Below are 22,230 nucleotides of genomic sequence, written 5' to 3'. Positions count from 1 at the left end.
ATGTGGGTCATTTTTGACCCACTTGTGGAAGCTTAGGGTAGTAATACAAAAATGACAATTTCTTCAAATGTATAAAAGGTTAATCAAAAATTTGAATGGCATTATATCAAAAACATGTTTTTTGAGGAATACCTGGAATATGAATTGATGACAATTTTTCATTCCGAAGATATTTCAAGAAAACAACCTCACCAGGTCATTTTTGACCCACTCATGCATCTAAGGGTTAAAGATGTGTTTAACTTAGTATTAGTTAATTTTATTAACTTCTACTTACTACTTTTTGTTTTGCCTGTGAGGCTGTTATGAATTTTTTTGTATTTAATTTAAATATTGCATTGCAATGCAAAGTTTTTAAATGTAATGCCGTTCTTTATGATTGTAATTCAATGGAATTCAATTCAGCCTCAATTCAATTCAATTCAATTCAGTGTTAGCTTCCAACCATTTGCCCTTGTCAGAACAGAATGTGAAAATCGAGCAGAGGTAGCAGCTAACTTTACTGTTTACATTGACTGACGCTGTCCTGATATAGTCGTACAAATACCGCAGTAATGTCGGCCAACCTGTCAATAGCGACGTACACAGTTCTTCAGTACACCTCTAGGTGCTACTTGGACAAATCATCAGTAATGAACCGGAGGTCATAGGGTGTTTCGGGTCTTTGATGATCAGACACCCTCGCTCGGGCGACCCAGCTGGGGGTGATCAGCCCCTGACTTGTATCCAAGTGGTCTGCTACTCTAAGGATCCCCCTTGCGGATCCATAGCCATCTTAAAGGCTTTTTCCGCAGCCTCAGAGATTTATTTGGTGGCTCTTCGGCACAGCTTTCCTTTAACTCCAAGGAGTTTGAGGGTTCGAGATATTGACTGGCCAGGAAAACCCTGGCATCCCACCTCAACTGATTGTCAGCGGGCTTTCCAGCCATTGCTCCGGCACTCGGTTACCAACTCCGCATATTTGGCCCTCTTACGTTCATTGGCCTCTTCCAGTCTGTCTTCCCAGGGGACAGTAAGCTCAACCAGGACCACTTGCTTTGTTGACTCTGATGTTAGCACCATGCCTGGGCGGAGTGAAGTGGCCAGAATGTTTTCTGGGAACCTCAGCTGTCTTCACAGGTCGACATGGAGTTACCTGTCCTGTGGAGTGGTGAGAAGCCCCCTGCAGGTACTTGGCTAGTTTTGCACCGTTTCCCCAGCCCTGACGAAGGTGTTGGACTTCTTGGGAGTGTGCTGGTACCTGCAGTTGGTAATAGCTGCGCTGAGCGTATCGGCCAGGGCCTTAAGAACCTGGTCGTGACGCCAATGGTACCGCCCTTCCCTCAAGGCCTTTGGGCAGCAACTGAGGATGTGCTCATTGTTTGTTAATCCCCAGCGCTGCAAGTTAGTTGGGCTTGGGAGAACGTCATACACTGATTGGATAAGGAATTTGATGTGCTGAGGTTCAAGCCTCCAGAGCTCTGGCCAGGGGATTTTTCGCTGATCGGTGTGCTGTACCTCGTCCAGGCACCTTGTTGATGCATAGCTGCCATCTTGACCCGCCGAACAAATCTCTACCGGAATTAGTCAATAGAGTAGACAGGCATATTGATGTGTCAAGAGGCACAGGCCTGATAGCAGTAGTTAACAAGTGATGAATTATTTCTCTGCGGCCCGCTATCAAATGAGCCATGGACCGGTCCATGTCCTGGTGGTTGGGGATCACTGCAATAAGGTACAGTTTATACGACCAAAAATAAATAAATAAAAATGACTGGAGACAAAATGGCGGACAAGACTCCGGCGTCGTAAAGCCGAAATCATGTATGTCGGGTATGTCATAACTCGGGAACAACCTGTATATATTTTCTAAACAATGTATGTATATCACAGCTTTTGCTTATATGCTATTTTAAGGTTTCAAGAGTTAAACAACAGCCTTGAAAAAAATTACCATACATTTTACTAATGCTAGATTCATGTAATTTACAATACTTATATTTCTTCCTTTTTCTATTAATTCCCCTGAGGACACATCTAGAAAATTTTCTAAAGCCTTCAATAGTGTATACAATCTCTGCTTTATGCTTAATTCAGTTGATTATGTTTGGGTGGAAAACAGCTGATTAAAGTTAATGCTGGGGAGAAACTAAAGGATGTTTCTCCGTATGATAACTAATGAGGTGTCAAACTGACTCATGAGAGTTAATGATTTGGCTTGTAGCAGTATTTTTTCTTTCCTTGGAAAGCATTAAGGTTTTTTTTTTTTTTTTTTTTTTTTTTACAGTTGTCGAATGTTAAGTGAGCATGAGGGTTCAAAGGAGGTTAAAAGGAAAAGTTGCAAGCAAAACCATGAAATAATTTGTTTGAAAATAAAGAACACATTCCGATAATGCCTTACCATTACCGGTAAATGAAATCTACAATGGAATGCAAACGCTCAGGCCATTTTGTGCCAACATAGATCAGTTCAATGCAGGGGCGCTGGATGTCACTCACAGCAGGGGGTGCTGAGGATCTTTTTTAATTTTTTCTCCATCCAAAAATAGCCGTTTCGGTCCAAATTTGTCATGTTCGTGAGTTTTCTCCATACTAGGCATGCACAGTGGCAGTACACACGCATGCTGGATCGTCTACGTACTTCTACTAGGCTTTTACAAAGACAGCGTTTCTATTTCCCCTACAGCGTGTGTTGGAGTTTTTGTTTTTGGAAATAAAAGCGGCTGTGTATAATAATGCAAATCCCCGCAAGTAGACGACGCAATGACACTTGAACACATTTGAAAACTAAAACGTCCAATCAGCCTCAGTTTAATACCCCCTTTTCACAACACTGAAATTAATTGCAAAAGAATATCCAACAGTGCTCTGGATGGTGGCAGCTCAACAGAAACAACAAATAATAAAATGGTTACAATGCAAGCATGTCTTACCTATTTGAAGACACCAAAGTTGGATTTCTCAACGGTCCAAGTCTTTTTTCTTTTTTTTAAACTTTTGCACGCTGGAAACTATTATAGAACTACCATCAAAACGGTCTTCACTTTTGACCTTGCTTTGAATTTTTAAAATTTCAGTTTTTGCAAAGAAAAAATCGTTAACGCCTCCTCAGTGATTTAACTTTTAAATCACATTTAAACAACATTTAACTTTTTCGTTCCAATAGCTCCGGTAGCAAGCAAGAAAAAAATATTTTTTTCAACATATACTGTATATAAATATTGAATCCCCTAAGGTATATATGCTATTTTTTCAATGTGGTTTGTTATTTTTTTTAAAACAACAACAACAACAAAAATTTAAAAAAAGAATCAACCAAAACATGTTTTCGTCCCTGACACCAGGGGGTGCGAGGGCACCCCAATTCTCATGCCAATGGTTCAATGCAAATGCTATCCAATTCATAAGGGGAGAAATTTAAAAAAAACAAACCTTTAGTCTTCAAAAAAAGATTTTATCCAATGTTACATAAATGTGATTTTATAAATTGATTTTATAAAATATAAATACCTTATTTAATTCATTTTGCTCTAGCATAAGGGCTTAAGCAAATAACCTATTGTAATCACTGTATTACTTTTTATTATTTCATATTCTAATCTATTTAGCTTCAGTAAATTGCCTTTAGGCTGGCTTAAACATCCTTTGAAAAAAATTTAGACGCCCCGAGGAGACCAAGACCTACACAGAAAACTGTCGACCCACCCCACAAAATCCTGTGAAGTAGTAGCTCCTAAATACAAAACTAGCACTTGACACTACTGCTTGCAGCTGCCAAGAAATTTCAAATCATGTCAGAGTGCATGAAAATCAATACAGGTTTTTATCTGTGAAACAAAAATGTACTCATGCCCAATGTTCCCTCGAAGCTGAGCACGTGCGCAATCGCGCACTGCTTGCACATACTAAGCGCACAAGAAAATCGATGCAGGGCACAAAATAAAATTTAACAGAAACATATTCATTAATATCTAATTTTAGAGCTGATATAATCTGGTTAAATGGAACAATGTTTTTTTTTTTTTACCATTTGGCTACATAACTCAATGAGTGACAGGTGTCTAACCAATATTACGATACAGTTCACTTACACTACGCAGCCAGTCATCGCATTGACAGTGTTTGCATATGTGCCGTGCACATATCCTGTGCAGGTTTGCTAGCTAACAACTGTGCAACGGAGTTAAGAGACGCAAAGGATAACCCCTTGTCATTGCAAAACGAACGGGCAGCAACATTACATTCATCAAGCCAAAGTAAAAAAGAAATGTGGTTCTTTTAAGATGGAATGGCTACTGGAGTGCTGTAATTTTCGCACTATAAGGCGCACCTGACTATAAGCCGCCACCCACCAAATGTGACACGAACATGTCATTTGTTCATAGATAAGCCGCACCGGACTATAAGCCGCAGCTGCCCTCACTGTTTGCAACAAAAGATATTAACCGGTAACACTTTATTCGACAGCGACACCATACGACTGTCATAAGACCAAATGAACCACCACGAAGCTTTGAACCAATTGGCTTCAAAGCTTCGTTGCTTCAGGAAGCTTCATTTGGCCATCACTGCTCCCTCACAGTCAACCTCTTCTGCCACCTGCTGTCAACACTTTTGTTGTCCAACATGCCTCCTAGCTTGCAGCGCTATAGATGTAAATAACAATCAAAATGCAATCAATATTCTGTGCTAATTATTTATTGAGTTACTGTTCCAGTCTTTTAATTAATTGCTAGTTATGGTATTTAGTAAACTTATTTGACAGTGGTGCCTGTCATAATCATCATAATTAATACATGACACTGTCATGACATAATGAATGCTTATAACAGATGTCATTTAGTGTCATCCGGTAAATTATCTCACTGTTTCATTAATTGCTAGTTATGGTATTTATTTACACTTAATTTGACAGTGGTGCCATAAGACTGTCATTAGACAATTATATTTATGACATGAAACTATCATGAGCAGTAATGAATGCTTATACAGTGGGGAGAACAAGTATTTGATACACTGCCAATGGGTTTTCCCATTGGCAGTGTATCTATCAAATGTCATTTAGTGTTATCTGGCAAATTATCTAAGTTTTGAATGGATGTAAATGATCCGAGCTGGACATAAATGGAGTTAGTAACATAATTTGCTGGATGACACTAAATGGCATCTGTAATAAGCATTCAGTAATGTCCATGATAGTGTCATGTCATAATTATGACAATCTTATGACGCTGCTGTCAAATAAAGTGTTATCAAATACAATAACAAGCAATTAATGAAACAACTGGAAGAGTAACTTGATAAATAATTAGCGTAGAACATGAATTTTGATTGTTATTTACATCTGTAGCGCTGCAATGCATGCTAGGAGGGATGTGTTGCCTATTAACCCAAATAAATCAACAAATAAACCACACTGGACTATAAGACGCAGGATTCAAAATGAAGGAAAAAAGTAACGGTTTATAATCTGAAAATTACGGTACATGCAAATAGAAGAACCATTATAAACTTGTCCTATTTAGCTGCTTACTTGCTTAAACATGGAGAATAGGAATCTGAGTGTCCTTATGGTCTGAACAATTTTAATGTAGAAGTTTCATAGACTCCTATTGTGGCTTTTCATTGTGTTTTATTTATTAACGACAATGGTACATCTACGTACGAAGTTAATTTATTCCAGGACCTTGTTTGTAAGTTGAAATGGTCGCATGTCGAGTAGAATTATACCATAAGAATACATGTTAATTCTATTAATTAGTTCCATAGCCAGAAAACCCACACTAAATCCTTAATATAAACTGCTGGTACTATTACAAAGGACAATTAACACATAACAAAATAAATAAATTGTAAATAAAAATCTGAATAATAATAATATAATGCTAATAATTATTGTAATAATGTTATGAATCGGGTTCTAATATGGCGGACGTTTTTTTGCGTGCTGAACGCACCGTGTGGTTAATGTAACAGAGTGACAAAGGTACAGTATAGATTTTATTTTCTCTTTTCATGTTTTGTTCTTGGTGTCAACTGCGGCGGACAGTAGGCGTGCACAAGTTCTGAAATAAATTTTTAAAAAATCTGACGAAGCTGGCGATTTCTTTGGCGATGTTACCACAATGATAATTGTCACCTTAACTTACAAAGACTGGTGAATGGAAATCGGAAGAGGACCGTCGAGATCGTAGACCAGGGGTCAGCAACCTTTTTGGTGTGGAGTGCCACTTTCAAATTCAATTGTCAATCAGTGTTCCACACTAAGATTAATGACGCACATCCGAATTTTTATATCCAACAGAGCTGTAATTTTACTCCAAAGAAAACAACATGGACATACATTGAAATCCTATAACTGCCATTCTTCTTTATCAATTAACTAAAAAATAAATGCATATTGTAGAAAATATCAAAACATGAAAATATGTGCAACAGTAAAAACAGCTGTACAGCAGCATCATCTTATGTAATCATATCACACACCCACCCCAGCAAGAAAAGGGGAACAGGTGGGGTTCTCAGTGGAGGTCTCTCACAGTACAGAGCGGGCTGCTTTAACCTTCAAAGTCAGGACAGGCGACTCTTACATTTTTTCTTGTCCACTAGCAACTTAAACAGGGAATTCTATGCACAATTTTAGATTTTATATTACAAATAGAGAAAGATGCCTACCTTAATGTGATCTCTGGCCCTGTTTTCCATGAATTTTCATGTTTTGTCTTGTAGTGGCGTTTGACACTTGTGCGACACACAACGCTCTCGAGGCATAATGCACAAACAGAGCTAGTGGAAGTAACCAGCCAACCAGCTGTTACCGGCATCCCCAATGGCCGCTGTCCTCTACAATATGACCGGCTTCCTAGTTAAGCGTAGAAGAAGATGTGGGCATCTGGGTGAGAAAAAGAGAGGCAGCGAAGCAAGTTGTTTAGAGATAGTTGCGCGGAGAGCGCCGTGAAAAGTGATTGTGTCCCATGCTGGTTTTTGTTTTGTTAATAAAAGTCTCCAGCAAAATGCCATCCAACGTGTCACTATATTTTTATACACATCGCCACCTTTCCTAAGTAGGCACCGGACGAATCGAAGACAACGAGCCACGTTATCACCGATCCACTCCACACTACGGTGCGGAGTTGAAAGCACTGCAATTACCAAAAAGTGCAGATTGGTAACAGATTGGTAATTGGTTGGCTTCGTCACACGTTAGTAGCGTGCACTAACCTTCTTGGAACCCATGTTGATTCCTCTCACAAGAAAATCCGCTGTGCGTCTGTCATGCAGTAAAACAAAAAAACTGCGGCGCTGTCGTCAATCGGCGTATTTCGAGCATAGAAACAAATGGCAAGTCAGATTTCACGTCGGATGTCGAAAACATCGTGTGTCGAAGCGATCGTATGTCGATGTACCACTGTATTTATTCACTCACCCATGTCACAACTGGACCTTACCCAGGCTTACCCATCCTATGTTTAAAGCAGGACTCTCACATATAACATAGTGCACATCTCATGAAGAGATTTTTGTCTTTTTCCTTTTAAGTAAGCCAAATCAATTACTATTAAAAGTAAACTAATTACATTTGCTGCTGTAATTTGATTATTTTAATAAGCCATATACAGTGGGGAGAACAAGTATTTGAAACCCATTGGCAGTGTATCAAATACTTGTTCTCCCCACTGTAACTTGCTATTATCCAAGGTTTTGAACAGGCGTGATACTGTGTGCGGCCTCAGTGTAGACATTTAATGTAGCTCACAGTGATCCTCAGTGTGTTCAGGGAGCGTGTGTGTCTGCTCAGACACATGCAAAATTAGAGGGAACATTGCTCATGCCTGAATTAATTTTATGAGAATCCACCTGATCACAATTCTTTGCAGATTTTGCGCAACAGAATTTAGTTTTCACAAAAACAAGTTTCAGTTAAACCTCATTAAGACACCATCTGTCATTGTGAAAGTTTAATAAAAATGAACCAAGATTAGTTTTCCCCAGAATGGGAAGCACTCACAGGAACACTCGGCCACTATAGTTTTTTTTTTTTTTTTTTTTTTTTTCATCAATACAGTTAAAGACAGAGGTCCAAAATGCAAAGTGACCTGCGTCTATTAGATCTATTGAAAATAATGGATGAGCCTGACAAAGCAGTTTACTGCATTAATGGGATATACAGTTCAACAGATAATCATTATGTAGCTCCGACAAGGGCATTCAGTATATAACCTATGAGTAGCATTAAAGGATAAAATTGCAGCGTTATTATTATTATTTATTTATTTATTTATTTATTTATTTAAGCTAAAAAGTCCTCCAAAAACCACACTCAAATTATTTTTTGTTTATTTTTGTTTTTACCGGTGTCAAACTGTACTCATCTGTGCAATTCAATGCATGTATTGTTCTATTCCTATTTGGCAGCAGGAAAGCTAAATTAGCAAATAAAAATGATCAATAAACAAATGCTGTGCACCTTTGAATTTCAAATTACTAGCAGCTTTATCTGTTGATATGTGGCAGATGTATCCTTGTTTTTTTTTTTGTTTTGTTTTGGTTTTTTTTGTTTGTTTGTTTGTTTGTTTTTGTGTTGATGTCTCCGTCAAGGTTTGACCTTACCTCACCAATGTGGCAGCAGGAGTCAAGACGCATCAGATGAAGCAATCTTATTGCAATTTTCTACTTTTAAATTGTTGATACTTCAGTTTCCTATGCTGAACTCAGAATGACATCAGGTCATGTGTCTGGTTGCATTTTCTCTTTAGTTCAAATTTTTGTACTTTCTCAGATTTTCTTTTTTATACGTACTTTTTTTCAATCATTCTGCTCATTTTCTAATGACCTCGTTTGGATTTTTGTAGAGAAAACTCACTTCCTCAACGTTTCTTTGTTGGGCTGTATTCCATAAATGTTGGACATTGTGATTTTTAGTGAAAGTATCATTAGATTTAGCAGATCATTTTGAATTGGTCTACTATGGTGTAACTAAATTAAATTTTGGTTCAGTTTCCCCATATTATTGGTTTGTTTGATTTTCAGCAAAAAATGGCTTTAAAATGCTTTTATTTTTAAAAATTGTAAACATAAGAAATTGTTTAAAAAATTAAAGGTGACCCTTTTGGGTGGTATTTCAAATAAATTCTACTGAGTTCATTAAATAAATGATCATCTTCAAGGACTTTATGAAAGAAATGGCTTCAATGTATTTTGTGCAAGCAACATAGTACGCTGCAAAAACACATCTCCTTAAAACTGGTTAAATTTCCTTATTTTTAGTGTTAATCTACAAGAAATAAGTGAATGTATAAGTTTAAGGTGTACATACACTCCAAATCTGTAATGTCTTAATCTGATTATTTTTCTTAAATCTAGTCAAAAAAATTTCTCCATCTTATTTTGAGTATTAAAGGCTAGATAACATATTAATGCATTAGCTTATACAACTTACTTAGCCCATACATCTAAAAGTTGGTAATTTTTTTACCTAAATCAAGTAAGACTTGCTTTCAAATAATGTTCTGAACCATATCTATTCTTGGATTAACAATATTTTGACATTTCTAAGCCTTTAAAATGGAATATAATAATTTATTGCTTAAAATAAGTCTGTAAATAAGTCATAATAATATATATAATAATATATAATAATAATAATATAATAATACTTCATCTAGCTTTTTTTTTTTTCCCATATTTCAAGAAATCTGAGTAAAATTTACTTGAAGCACTGGCAGATAATTTCACTTATTTCTAGTAGATTTAAACCGAAAACAAGGGAATTTTAACTTGTTTTAAGGAGGTGTGTTTTTGTTTTCAATGTACCGCTACAGTACAGTGGTATGAAAAAGTATCTGAACCTTTTGGAATTTCTCACATTTGCATTAAATCACCATCAAATCACCATCAAATGTGATCTGGTTTTTGTCAAAATCACCCAGATGAAAAACAGTGTCTACTTTAACTAAAACCAGCCAAATATTTACAGGTTTTCATATTTTAATAAGGAAAGTATGCAAACAATGACAGAATGGGGAAAAATAAGTAAGTGAACCATCCATTTAATATTTTGTGCCCCCCCCCCCCCCCCCCCCCCCCTTTGGCACCAAAAACTTCAGCGAGACGCTTCCTATAGCTGCAGATCAGTCTGGCACAGTGATCAGGACTAGTTGTTTTGATTTAAAAACCACACAAGGTTCATGGATATGTCATTGAAGAAAAGTTTAGGGCAAGTGACTTTCCGGTAATAAAAAAATAAATAAATTACGATATTGTAGCATTTACAAAGACAACGACAACTTGGTGATGACACACTCAGCAGGAATACAGTACATTATTTTAAATTAATAGTACCCACCTGGATGCCCTGAACTGATGTAAAATAAAGAAAAAAAAAAGATGCCCGAAACTTTAAGATGACACTCGCTCATGAATGTTATGCTAACGCGCCGTGCCACCTAGCCAATCATCATCGTGTTTCCAACATCCCCCCTCCCCCATTCCCTTTTCCTGCTCTACTCTCTCATGTACAGCTGTGATAAAATCAGACAACTCACATTTCATTCAACCAAATTGTAGTAATGCACGCCTTCACATCCTCAGTAACGGTAACAGTGTTGCAAAGATGCGAAAAGTAATTAATTTGATTATTTACTGATGAAAAACATTATGTCGTTAGAAACGCCATTATACTCTAACGCCGTTATTAACAGCACTGGTTATGCATGAGGGGTCCTTCCCTTTGAATAAGCAAAACACCCAGAATTAATCTTTGACATTTATCACAAGTGTATGACATCCCCCTCTCACACATGCACACAACCGTAAAAAACAGTAAGCTTAGGTTCAGAAATTTGACTTCAGGATATGGACTGTCTACCGTTTATAGATTGTAGGAATCAATTACAGTATATCAAATATCAATGCAATGACATTGTTTGAGGGTATGAGTATGAAGATTTGCATTTAGACTTGTCAAGTTACATCCTCAAAACCAATAAATGTACACATTTTGGCATTTAAGCTTTTACTCTTGCTGTATTGCACTGTTAAAAGAAATGTGCTTTATTTCCTAGGAGCATGGTGTGAAGTTAACATTGATGAGTGCATTTCAAAGCCGTGCCAAAATGGTGGGAGATGTATTGACGAAGCCAATCAATATCACTGTGTGTGCCCCGACGGCTTTTCTGGCCCCGACTGTGAGACCAACATTGATGAATGCTTGTCGGCACCTTGTTTTCAAGGGAGGTAGGTATTTATCTCTGTCCCCTTTAAATCGGAAATGCTGTAGATTAGGACAAACTATGATGGAATTACTTAGAATTAATGTCCCTCCGCACACTCATGATGAATTTCAGGTTGTCAAATAACATGTTTCCAAACGTGTGCTATGTGTTACAATAGAGCTGCTTTAGAAGAAACATTGTTTTTAATCTTAACTCTTACTTAAATCAATTCCGCCCCCCTCTGTTTCCGGCCCACCTCAGCTGTCATGATGGAATCTCTTCCTACACGTGTCTCTGTGAGGCGGGATGGAGCGGCACCAGATGTGAAACAAACACTGATGTGAGTAAAGTTTAATGATTAAACCTGCTGAATGTTCGGGAAGAACTTTGTTGTCTATGTGTAGTCTCTGGTGTCACTAACTTTATCGACTCTCCGACGAGATAACAGAACTGAAGCACTGCGATCAAGCAAACCTGGTACAAATACCTTTAAGTAAATGGCTCAGTCTAACACTTAATTGATTTAAGCACAATGCAGCATCAGATGGACTCCAAAGATAAGACATTGGGCTGTTTTCTAAGCTCTCTTTGAACATTTAGTTTAATCTTTCTGGATTGGCTGCTCGAGTTCTATAATGGTGGTGGACCAGCCCAGACACCTTTCATGTTGTGTTAGCACTAGCATTGGTGATAAGATTGTTGTTCAGTTCTGTGTAGTGCTGTCAAATTGTATCTATTACAGAGTCCAAATTGCACTAAACAACAAAAGAGAACGCCTGAGGGCAAGGGGCTATATACGCAGTGGCATTCCTAGACTACGTGATGCCCTGGGGGATAAGAAGCTTTGGCCCTCCACCCACCCCCATCCCCCCAGTGCACAATAATAAATATGTGTAAGAAAATATTAATTTAACATCACAAAAATTAATAAATATTGTAGAAATAATAATATGTAAGTGTGGAAGATTCTACTTGTGACTAGTTGGCTCAGATATGTTGACAACTACAGGGGCTCCAATGAGAGAGACCACAGGAGATGAAATCAAATAGTTTTTTGGGCTCATGTGCAGGTGTGCATACATGAACACACATTTAGTATCTGATAAATAACATACAGATATATAGTCACCATTCACAGATCTTTTAATGTCATTAAACATTATTAAACGTTAAATCACATCATTTCAACTAGTAAGCAACTATAGTGAACATTTGCACGCTATCTCCCTTCAAACCACTACATTCACTGCTCACATGAATTATTTCGATATGATGCTAACAGTCGTAGCAGAAAAATACAAGCTAACAACTACGGAATACGAGTGTGAACGATTAAAAAAAAAAATCGGACACAGAAACACATATAAGACAACTATTACTACACCTAGCATTGTGTGGAATGTTCACGATCAGTGTGCAGTGCCTTTAATTCACTTTACAATACATACTCACATCATTATTGAAGGAGCAGATGCATGAAACAGCAAAATGCAGAACTGAAAATAAAACCACAAGCAGTTTCCAAAATGTAATTGCCGCCCTAAATAGAAAGTAAACTAATTCAATGGCTAAACTATTAGATAACTTGAAGAATTCTTCAAAAGAATATACTGTATATAAATTATACAACTAGGTTAAATATTTAAGTTAAAATAAAAAGATTCTCTACACATATATAATCAAAGTCAACCCTCGGTGAATGACATCATTAACTGATCCAACCTGCCCCACCTCCTTTCCTTTTGGGGTTGCGTGCAGACAGTAACTTGGGGTTTCCTATTATAATCATAGACATTCACTCACGTGCATCTTGCGTGCATGTGCCCCTAGCAATTTGCCCCTCCGAGCAACCGCCCAACCCGACAATGCCAGGAACCACCTTTGTATATCCTGTATGTACATTGCTGGCCAAAACTATTGGTACCCCTGCAATTCTGTCAGATAATGCTCAATTTCTCCCAGAAAATGATTGCAATTACAAATGCTTTGGTAGTAATATCTTCATTTATTTTGCTTGCAATGAAAAAAACACAAAAGAGAATGAAAAAAAATGTAATCATTAACATTTTACGCAAAATCCAAAAATGGGCCGGACAAAAGTATTGGCACCCTCAAGCCTGGGTTATACTCCCGCGTTGCGGTGACGGCACAGCGACTACGGCGTCATTCGACATTCGATAGTTCTGCGGTAAGGGAACGCGTTGCTCTGTAATTCACCGCCAAGCCACTAGAGGGGTGTGGCGTTATGTTTGTACGGTTTTGGGGCATGCTTGTTGACTTCCGCTAGTCTAGTTTAACGGAGAAAAAAATAAACAATGCAAGTTGGAACTCTTGAAAGTAAATATTCTGCTCATCAACACTGAATAAATATTAAACATACGAATGTTGAGGAGCAGGCGACGCAGAAGACGGTTTCGAGGCGGTCTGGCCGACTTTTGATGCCGCACAGAGAGTTTTAGACTCGGGTGGAGAGAGCTAGCTATGGCGACTAGCTTCAAACTGGCGTCGAGCACTGCGTTCAAGGTCTGCAAAGCCCTCCAGCCCAATTTGTTTGCCATGTCCTACAACCAGCCAGTGGGAAGCCATAGATTTCTGGCGTATGGAACTTCCCAAACTGCGTTGGGAGCCTTGATTTTAACGTTATCATAAAAAGCACCGAGGCACTCTCAATCAGTGAACTGTCTGTTATTGAAAATTAAAGATCAAAACAACTCTTTTGACACCAAATCTGTGCTTTGTTCTTCATATACTTGAAGTGTGACACGTAAATAAGTCACAGACTCACAGCAAACATATGTACACAATAAATGATGAAGTGCACCAACCAAAAATACGACATTAAGTAATAAAAAGTTGGCAGTTTTTGGCCGACTGGGTCACCGCTTCGTGTGGCCACTCGATTTCGAACACACATGTCTCGGTGGTTCTTCCTTTTTTTTTTTTTTCAATTGCCGACCTTGCCATTTGGCAATCACAATAATGTCTTGACGAGACTTGCTCTTCGATGATACTCCCGTCGGCTTGGTCAATTTTTGAGTGTCGAAAATAATGTTTGATTCTATTCTACAATGGCTGTGATTTCACGCTGAACCGGAAACAACAGTCTGAGCGGACCAATCACAGTCCCTTTCATATGCGTCTACGTGACGCAAAGGTTAGAAAGTTCGAGAGGAGCACAGGGTTGTAACTCGGGTCTTTCTTGACGGCGCAGGTCTGACACGGAAGTATAACTCGACCTTCAGCCTAATACTTGGTAGCACAACCTTTCAAAAAAATAACTGCGAACAACAGCTTTAGTATCCATCAATGAGATTATTACAATGCTCTGCTGGAATTTTAGACCATTCTTCTTGGCCAACTGCTCTAGATCTCTGAGATTTGAAGGGTGCCTTCTCCAAACTGCCATTTTCAGATCTCTCTACAGGTGTTCTATAAGATTCAGGTCTGGACTCATTGCTTGCCACTTTAGAAGTCTCCAGTGGTTTCTCTTCAACCATTTTCTTGTACTTTTTGAAGTGTGTTTTGGGTCAGTGTCCTGCTGGAAGACCCATGACCTCTGAGGGAGACCCAGCTTTCTCACACTGGGCCCTACATTATGCTGCAAAATTTGATGGTAGCAACCAGTCCAGTGCAAGAGCAAGCAAAACAACCCCAAAACATCAGGGAACCTCTGCCATGTTTGACTGAGGGGTCCGTGTTCTTTTCTTTGAAGGCCTCTTTTTTTTACTGTAAACTCTATGCTGATACCTTTCCCCCCAAAACTCTACTTTTGTCTCATCTAACCAGAGAACATTCTTCCAAAACGTTTTTGGCTTTCTCAGATAAGTTTTGGCAAACTCCAGCCTGGCTTTTTTATGTGTCTGGGTCAGAAGTGGGGTTTTCCTGGATATCCTACCATAAAGTCTTTTTTCATTCAGACGCCGACGTATAGTACGAGTTGACACTGTTGTACCCTCTGACTGCAGGACAGCTTGAACTTGTTTGGATGTTAATCGAAGTTCTTTATCCACCATCCGTACAATCTTTCGTTGAAATCTCTCGTCAATTTTCTTTTCTGTCCACATCTAGGGAGGTTAGCCACAGTGCCGTGGGCTTTAGACTTATTGCTGACACTGTGCACGTTAGACACAGGAACATTCATGTCTTTGGAGATGGACTTGTAACCTTGAGATTGCCAATGCTTCTTCACAATTTTGCTTCTCAAGTCCTCAGACAGTTCTTTGGTCTTCTTTCTTTTGTCCTTGCTCAATGTGGTACACACAAGGACACAGTACAGAGGTTGAGTCAAGTTAAATCCATTTTAACTGGCTGCAAGTGTGATTTAGTTATTGCCACCACCTGTTATGGGCCACAGGTAAGTAACAGGTGCTGTTAATTACACAAATTCAAGAAGCATCACATGGTTTTTTAAAGGGTGCCAATACTTTTTCCCGGCCCATTTTTGGAGTTTTGTGTAAAATGATAATGATTTAATTTTTTTTTTCCCATTCTCTTTTGTGTTTGTTTCATTGCAAGCAAAATGAATGAAGATGTATCTACCAAAGCATTTGGAATTGCGATCATTTCCTGGGTGAAATTTAGCATTATCTAACAGAATTGCAAGGGTTCCAACACCTGTTGGCCAACACTATATCTAGGTATTTTTTTGAATAGATTCCTGTTTCTAATGCATTTTTGTTCTGACTAATTAATATTATCCTTGATTTATATTTGCAGGACTGTGCTACCAGATTGTGTTTGCATGGAGGATCGTGCCTGAATCTAACTGATAAATACTTATGCACTTGTCAGGATGGTTACACAGGAAAATTCTGCGAGTATGACATTGATGCATGCAAAGAATTTGGCCGCTTTTGTTCGAATGAAGCTACATGCATTGATGACATTGGATTGAACTTTACTTGCAGGTGAGTTATTTTTGTTTTCTACTGTTTACCTAAAACCATATGGCAGAACAGCCGTCTTAAAGGGGAAGTTTAGAATCTTTGACATGAGGCTTAATCTTCAAGTTAGCGGGGGTTTCATTAGTCGTTGGAGTTGATTTCACCAAATTCCCTGCAGTTTGTCAGATATTTGTTAGTTTCAGGGCTCTGGAGTGGCTAAGCTAACGCGATTCAATGGTACAATCTTAGCATACCAATATAAAACGATATTAACATATCTTAGATCGTCAAATAATTTCAAAATGCAGATCATTGTTGTAAATACACATGCAGCCAAAACAAGGTCACAACAAAATGTAGGACTATTTTTTTTTTTTTTAATGCTTAATGTGACCACAATAGACAGGAGTGCTTCAGCCACTCGTGCTCATGCTGCATTTGAGGAAGGTGGGAAGTCGGACTTATCCCGATCGGATGGAACGAGTTCCGAGCTCATAGCGTTCCAAGCGAATGTAAACAGCAAAGATGGCTGATCCCAACAAGCTGTATTTTATTTTGGCCATCAAAAGACATTTTGACCTCAAACTGGCCTTCAAATAGTGGCGGGAAAAAGGATGGATTAGGTAAATAGCACACACTGTAAAATGCTTTCTTTACTTTTACTATTGACTGTCTGCTTTTCGATAGGTAGCGCCATTGTTGAGTGACGTCAGATTGAAGCAACTTGTAATGGCTGGGTATTTATTTTTTTTCGACTTTGCGACTCGGAACTCACAGTTTGAGTGGCATTCCAATGATATATTTCCAGGTCAGAGGTTGGAAACTCTGACTTCCCACTTTCCTCGAATGCAGCATCGGTCTGCTGAGTTGACCGAATGACGGCAACATGGTGAAATGTGCATTTAGAGGCTGTGGAAACATAAGAAATGGGCAAAGGAAAGTTTCCACAAATTTCCTATGAAGAACAAGGAACAATATAAATGGTGGTCACTTGCTGCTGGCTACGACATAAACACAGCAGTGGAAAAAATATCACTCTGCTCTACAGCCTGTTTCCTGCAGAGCTGCTGGATTACAAATGTTGCTGTTCATACTACAATTAGTTACACGTAATGGTAAATTTTAATAACTATCCTGAAAGCATAGCCAATCCTATCGATTGCATAGGCCATCGTTAATTTTCATGCATATCAGTGTTGTTTTCATCAATGATGAAGATAACAAAAATATTTTGTCAAAGAACACTTTTTTTCATGACGATGACAAGACGATAATGAGTTAAAATCGTGTTTTGAGAGACTAAAACATAACGAGACGAATGCCAGTTTTTCGTCTGACGAGGTGAGAACGAAAAGAAAATGTGCTACAGTTTCCGTCCGTTCCGTTTCCGTTCACAGTTTGTGACATTTTATGTGTAGTTAGCCTGTGTCACTCATGTGACGTGCTGCTGCTCTCCAGTCTCCAGGCTTTCACACATGCACACACGGCAAGATCTTGGCCTGAGAGAACATGCAAGGTTGCTTTAAACTATAAAAGGTCTGCGCTGAGTGATCATCACACACTAAATGTAACTCGTAGCGTTAGCACAGCATTCGCGTAAGCATTAGGCTAATAATCACGACAAGCGTATTCTTAAATTGTCAACTTTTTGTACATACAGTTTGTGAACTAATTGAAATAATGTACTGTTTTGCCGAGTGTGTATTATCACCAAGTTGGCGTTGTCCTTGTAGACGCTACAATATGTGCTCATCAGTCAATGTTCATTCGAAACAGTTGGAAACCTCAATTTATCTATTTATTTTTGGAGTACAATTTTTTAATTTTATAGAGGAAAAACATTTTTAGTAAATGTCGACTAAAACTAGATGAAATGAATCTTGATTTTTCGTCAGCAAAACAAGACGAAGTCAAATCATTTTGAGATGACTTAAATATGACTAAGAAGTATTCTAGTCCAAAAGACTAAGACTTAGATGACAATTAAAAGGGCTGCCAAAAACAACACTGGTGCATATTTGTTTTTTTGTTTTTTTTTTGTATTGGCATGCTAAAATTGTACCATCACATAGCCGCTCCGGAGCCCTGAAACTAACAAATAACCATCAAACTGCGTGGACTATGTTGAAATCAACTCAACCGACTAATTAAACCCCTGCTAACTCGGAGATGAAGCCTCATGTAAAAAATTTGGAACTTTCCCATTAATATTCAACAGTGCAAAATACGCCTTTACCAAACATTAAAACACACACGCACACACACACACACAGACATAGAACACCCACCGATTAGTAATTTGATTTGATTTGATTCAATTTATCGTACCCATTTGTATCTCCCAGAGGAAATTCAATGTGTACACCGCTGTAAATATGTGTGTGTTTTTTAAACTCAAAGAGGAATGTGAGTCACAATAAAGTGAAAAAAATATAAAAATCCAGAACAAGTTTCAAAGGCCTGTAACAATGTTTAAATTTGATCTCTGAGAAGTTGTAAAAATCTTGTATATTTGACTTGCATCTTTGGTTGCACAGTTTAACCTCTTGCCAATTAAAAATACATTTGGAGTAGTGCCCTGTATTCGATTATATGGCCTAACAGTCCTTCAGGTAGGCTGCCAGCTTGTCATTACAGTTTAATTGCACACGTCATGTCCGCTGAGTGGTGACACACATCTAAATACATGTTGTATGTGGTTAAAGTGTGCCTATTGGACTCTGCACACTGCCTACGATGTCCTACAGTTAATTGCTTTGTATGACCTTGTGCTGGTAGGTTGCTATATGCTCGGTCATGCTTTAATGTATCGAGAACAACCATGACTTCGAAACGGCCACTGTTATTTTCCAATATTGATGTGGTGGATTGCATTTTTATATTCACTTAAAGGTACTTTTTTAAGTTTTTGGTACGAGCAGGCAATACCGACACAGATTGTGTGGTCTAGTTATGATATACACAACATCCAGTACTTGCATATATATAATCAAATCCAAGATGCAACACAATTACTGTATTTGCCATTGCAAAGGTTAAAGGATAAAATCAAATCAAAATGTATTGTCAAGTTTTTGTATGTCTGCTATTGCAGTTAGTGTATTGTATAACTGCTTTGCATCTGAGGATTTGTATGCAGTGTATACAACAAAAGGAATATTTTTCATCTGAATATTTTAGGGTTACTTCTAAAAAAGCTAAGTAATTTAATTCTTTCATGCGATATATTTTGTTGGTAAAATAAAATAAATAAATTTGAATAAATAGAAAAGGCTGACATACAGATTGATGTTTTATCTGCACAAGATGTTTGAAGTGATGCACATTGTGGTCTGCACCTGTCTCGCAAATAGCCTCAAAAGCACACTGCTGTGCATGTTGTTGGCTCCAAGGTTACGCTTGAAAAATCATTTGCCCTTGTTGCTATTTTACATGATTGAATTAAAAATACCTCACACAGCTCTCGTTTCAGAAGAGAAAAATGATCAGCAGCAAAAAAAACAAAAACAAAAACATGAATGATTAGAGTGTTGTTTATCATATTAAAATGCTACCTGTGGTCACACAGTCAGATGCTAAATACTTATACTTACATTACTTACGAATAAAGTAATGTGTTTTTTGATACAATAATCAAGTCATTCGATACTGCTCAACAGACTGAAAGACAAACAGATCCTATATGGCATATCATCCCAACAGTCTTGTTAATACGCGTTGATGGCTTAAACAAAAAAAGACAACAAACAACAGGCTCTGCAATAAATAATGAAGTATCTCTTGGTTACAGCCAGGACTGTAGAATGAAATGACAGCCTCCCACGTTTAAGAACATGATATGTTTTCTTAGCTGTCCAGCAGGTTTCATGGGGGATTTATGTGAAGTGGAAGTTAACGAATGTGGCTCATCTCCCTGCCACAACGGTGCCATTTGCCAAGATCTTATTAATAGCTACGTCTGCCACTGTGGGTCAGGTAAGTCTCTCACACGTTGTGGAGGTTTGTCAGGTGACATCAAGCCGATGAACCAGGCCGTCTGTTACATGAATTCTTTGTTACTCATGAAAAGGCTGCATCAACTTCCATTGTCCCACTTTCCCAGAGTGAAATTTGCGATATGTAAAGTTTTTTTTTTTTTTTTTAACTATCTAAAGAGCATTTATATGAGACTTACAAAAGTATAAGGTGGTGTGAAAGGTGTCTGTGCTGTATTGCTTCTATTCTTCCGAACCCTCCAATAGTCACCTGCCTTTCTCTGGGGAACGATCTAGACATACAGTATGGAAATAAAGTGATAAATAGACGATACTGCTGCGCCTCATTAAAATGGATGCAGTGCCCATACTCTTAGTGAAAGCCTTTTCTTGTCTGTGCATAAGTGTGAACCCAAAAAGAAGAAAATCAATGTGGGAGCATCTGATTGATATTCACTTCAGAGGGTGGAAGTGGGAGAGCCAGGGCTCACCAGTGCACTCTGTGGGCTTTTGTTCCTGGCAGGTTGGACAGGCCTTCACTGTGAGGATGACATTAATGAGTGCCTTCCACAGCCCTGCAACCAGGGGATATGCGTTCAGCGTGATCCAGGCTACGGCTACACCTGTTTCTGTCGTCCTGGATTTGTGGTGAGGCTCCCCACCTGTTTCTTCCTTTCCATGATTATTATTATTTAATTTTTTTTAGAATTAACCTATATCCTCCTGCACTCTCAAATCCCTCGGCAATCATCGTTATTATGAAGCAATACCTTTACTTCATTGTAGTGATAAAATACTGATGCAATACTGCATTAGCAATGACTAGAGTGCAAATCTCTGGCAAGGGTGAACAAAACTAAATTGGATCAGTGCCAAATTAAGTCAAAGTTTTCATCAGATGAAAGTTTGATTTAGACAAGGATCCATATTTAAACAGACAGCTCTATAGGCATTGAGTTGACATTATTTCTAATGTAAAAATAAATAATAATAATAATAATAATAATAAAATGTAACCCTTTAAGGTCTGGGACTATTTTGTCCGATTTTGCATGCCTTTGATGATTCTTTGTCTCTCTTTTTCAGCACACCATTACCTTCATGTCCAAACGTCACTAATCAATTACAATCAACATTTTGTACCAATGCACAAACATAAAAAAATGTGGAATATTGACATCCTGATGTCCTTGACAGTGAAATATGCTCAACTAGCCATTTTGAAGCCTGATAATATTTATTAAACTTGTTAGGATAAACATTTGACAGAAAAAAATAAGGCTAATTACCGTCATTTTCAGACTATAAACCGCTATTTATTTCCTTCATTTTGAATCCTGCGGTTTATAGGCCAGTGCGGCTTATTTGTTAATTTATTTAGATTAATAGGTAACACAATATTTGACAGCGACGTCATAAGACTGTCATGAGACCATCATAGGTATGACACGACACTGTAATGGACATTACTGAATGCTAACGACAGATGTCATTAAGTGTCATCCAGCAAATTATGTCACTAACTCAATTTATGTCCAGCTTGGATCTTTTACATCCACTCAAAAATAAGATAATTTGCCGGATAACACTAAATGACATCTGTTATATATTTCATAATGCTCTTGACAGTGTCATGTCTTATGGGACTACTGTCAAATAAAGTGTTACCAAATACTATAACGAGCAATTAATAAAACAACTTGAACAGTAACTGAAAAATTAATTAGCAAAGAACATGAATTTTGATTGTTATTTACAACTATAGCGCTGCAATGCATGCTAGGAGGCATGTTGGACAACAACAGTGTTGACAGCAGGTGGCAGCAGAGGTTCACTGTCTCCCTCAAGGGCGCAGTGATGGCCAAATGAAGCTTCTTGAAGCAATGATGCTTTGCAGCCAATTGGTTCAAAGCTTCATGGTGGTTCATTTGGGCTTATGACAGTCATATAATGCTGCTGTCAAATAAAGTTTTACTGGTTAATATCTTTCGGTGTGAATATCCCATAATACAGTGAAGACAGCTGCGGCTTATTGTCCAGTGCAGCTTATCTATGAACAAATGCCGTTTTCATGCCAAATATGGAGGGTGGCAGCTTATAGCCAGGTAAGCCTTAGAGTGCCCAAATTATGGTAGTTTTATATTTGATAATGCACCAGAAACATCAGGTATGGTCATAGGC

General features: G+C 38.1%; 1 protein-coding gene across 1 annotated transcript in view; it reads left to right on the top strand.

Moving 5' to 3' along the window:
* Positions 1 to 22,230, top strand: part of eys (eyes shut homolog) — a 522,745-nt gene that overhangs the window by 226,746 nt on the left and 273,769 nt on the right. Inside the window, exons 29-33 of the mRNA XM_057847548.1 lie at positions 11,043 to 11,214; positions 11,454 to 11,532; positions 15,909 to 16,099; positions 19,926 to 20,050; positions 20,573 to 20,697. Of these exons, the coding sequence (XP_057703531.1) occupies positions 11,043 to 11,214; positions 11,454 to 11,532; positions 15,909 to 16,099; positions 19,926 to 20,050; positions 20,573 to 20,697 (692 nt within the window). The remainder of the gene's footprint in view (positions 1 to 11,042; positions 11,215 to 11,453; positions 11,533 to 15,908; positions 16,100 to 19,925; positions 20,051 to 20,572; positions 20,698 to 22,230) is intronic.

This window comes from Corythoichthys intestinalis, chromosome 10 (genome assembly GCF_030265065.1).
Source record: "Corythoichthys intestinalis isolate RoL2023-P3 chromosome 10, ASM3026506v1, whole genome shotgun sequence".
NCBI lineage: Eukaryota > Metazoa > Chordata > Actinopteri > Syngnathiformes > Syngnathidae > Corythoichthys > Corythoichthys intestinalis.
The sequence above is the reverse complement of the archived record's forward strand: the minus strand, read 5'-3'. Positions and strand labels throughout refer to the sequence as shown.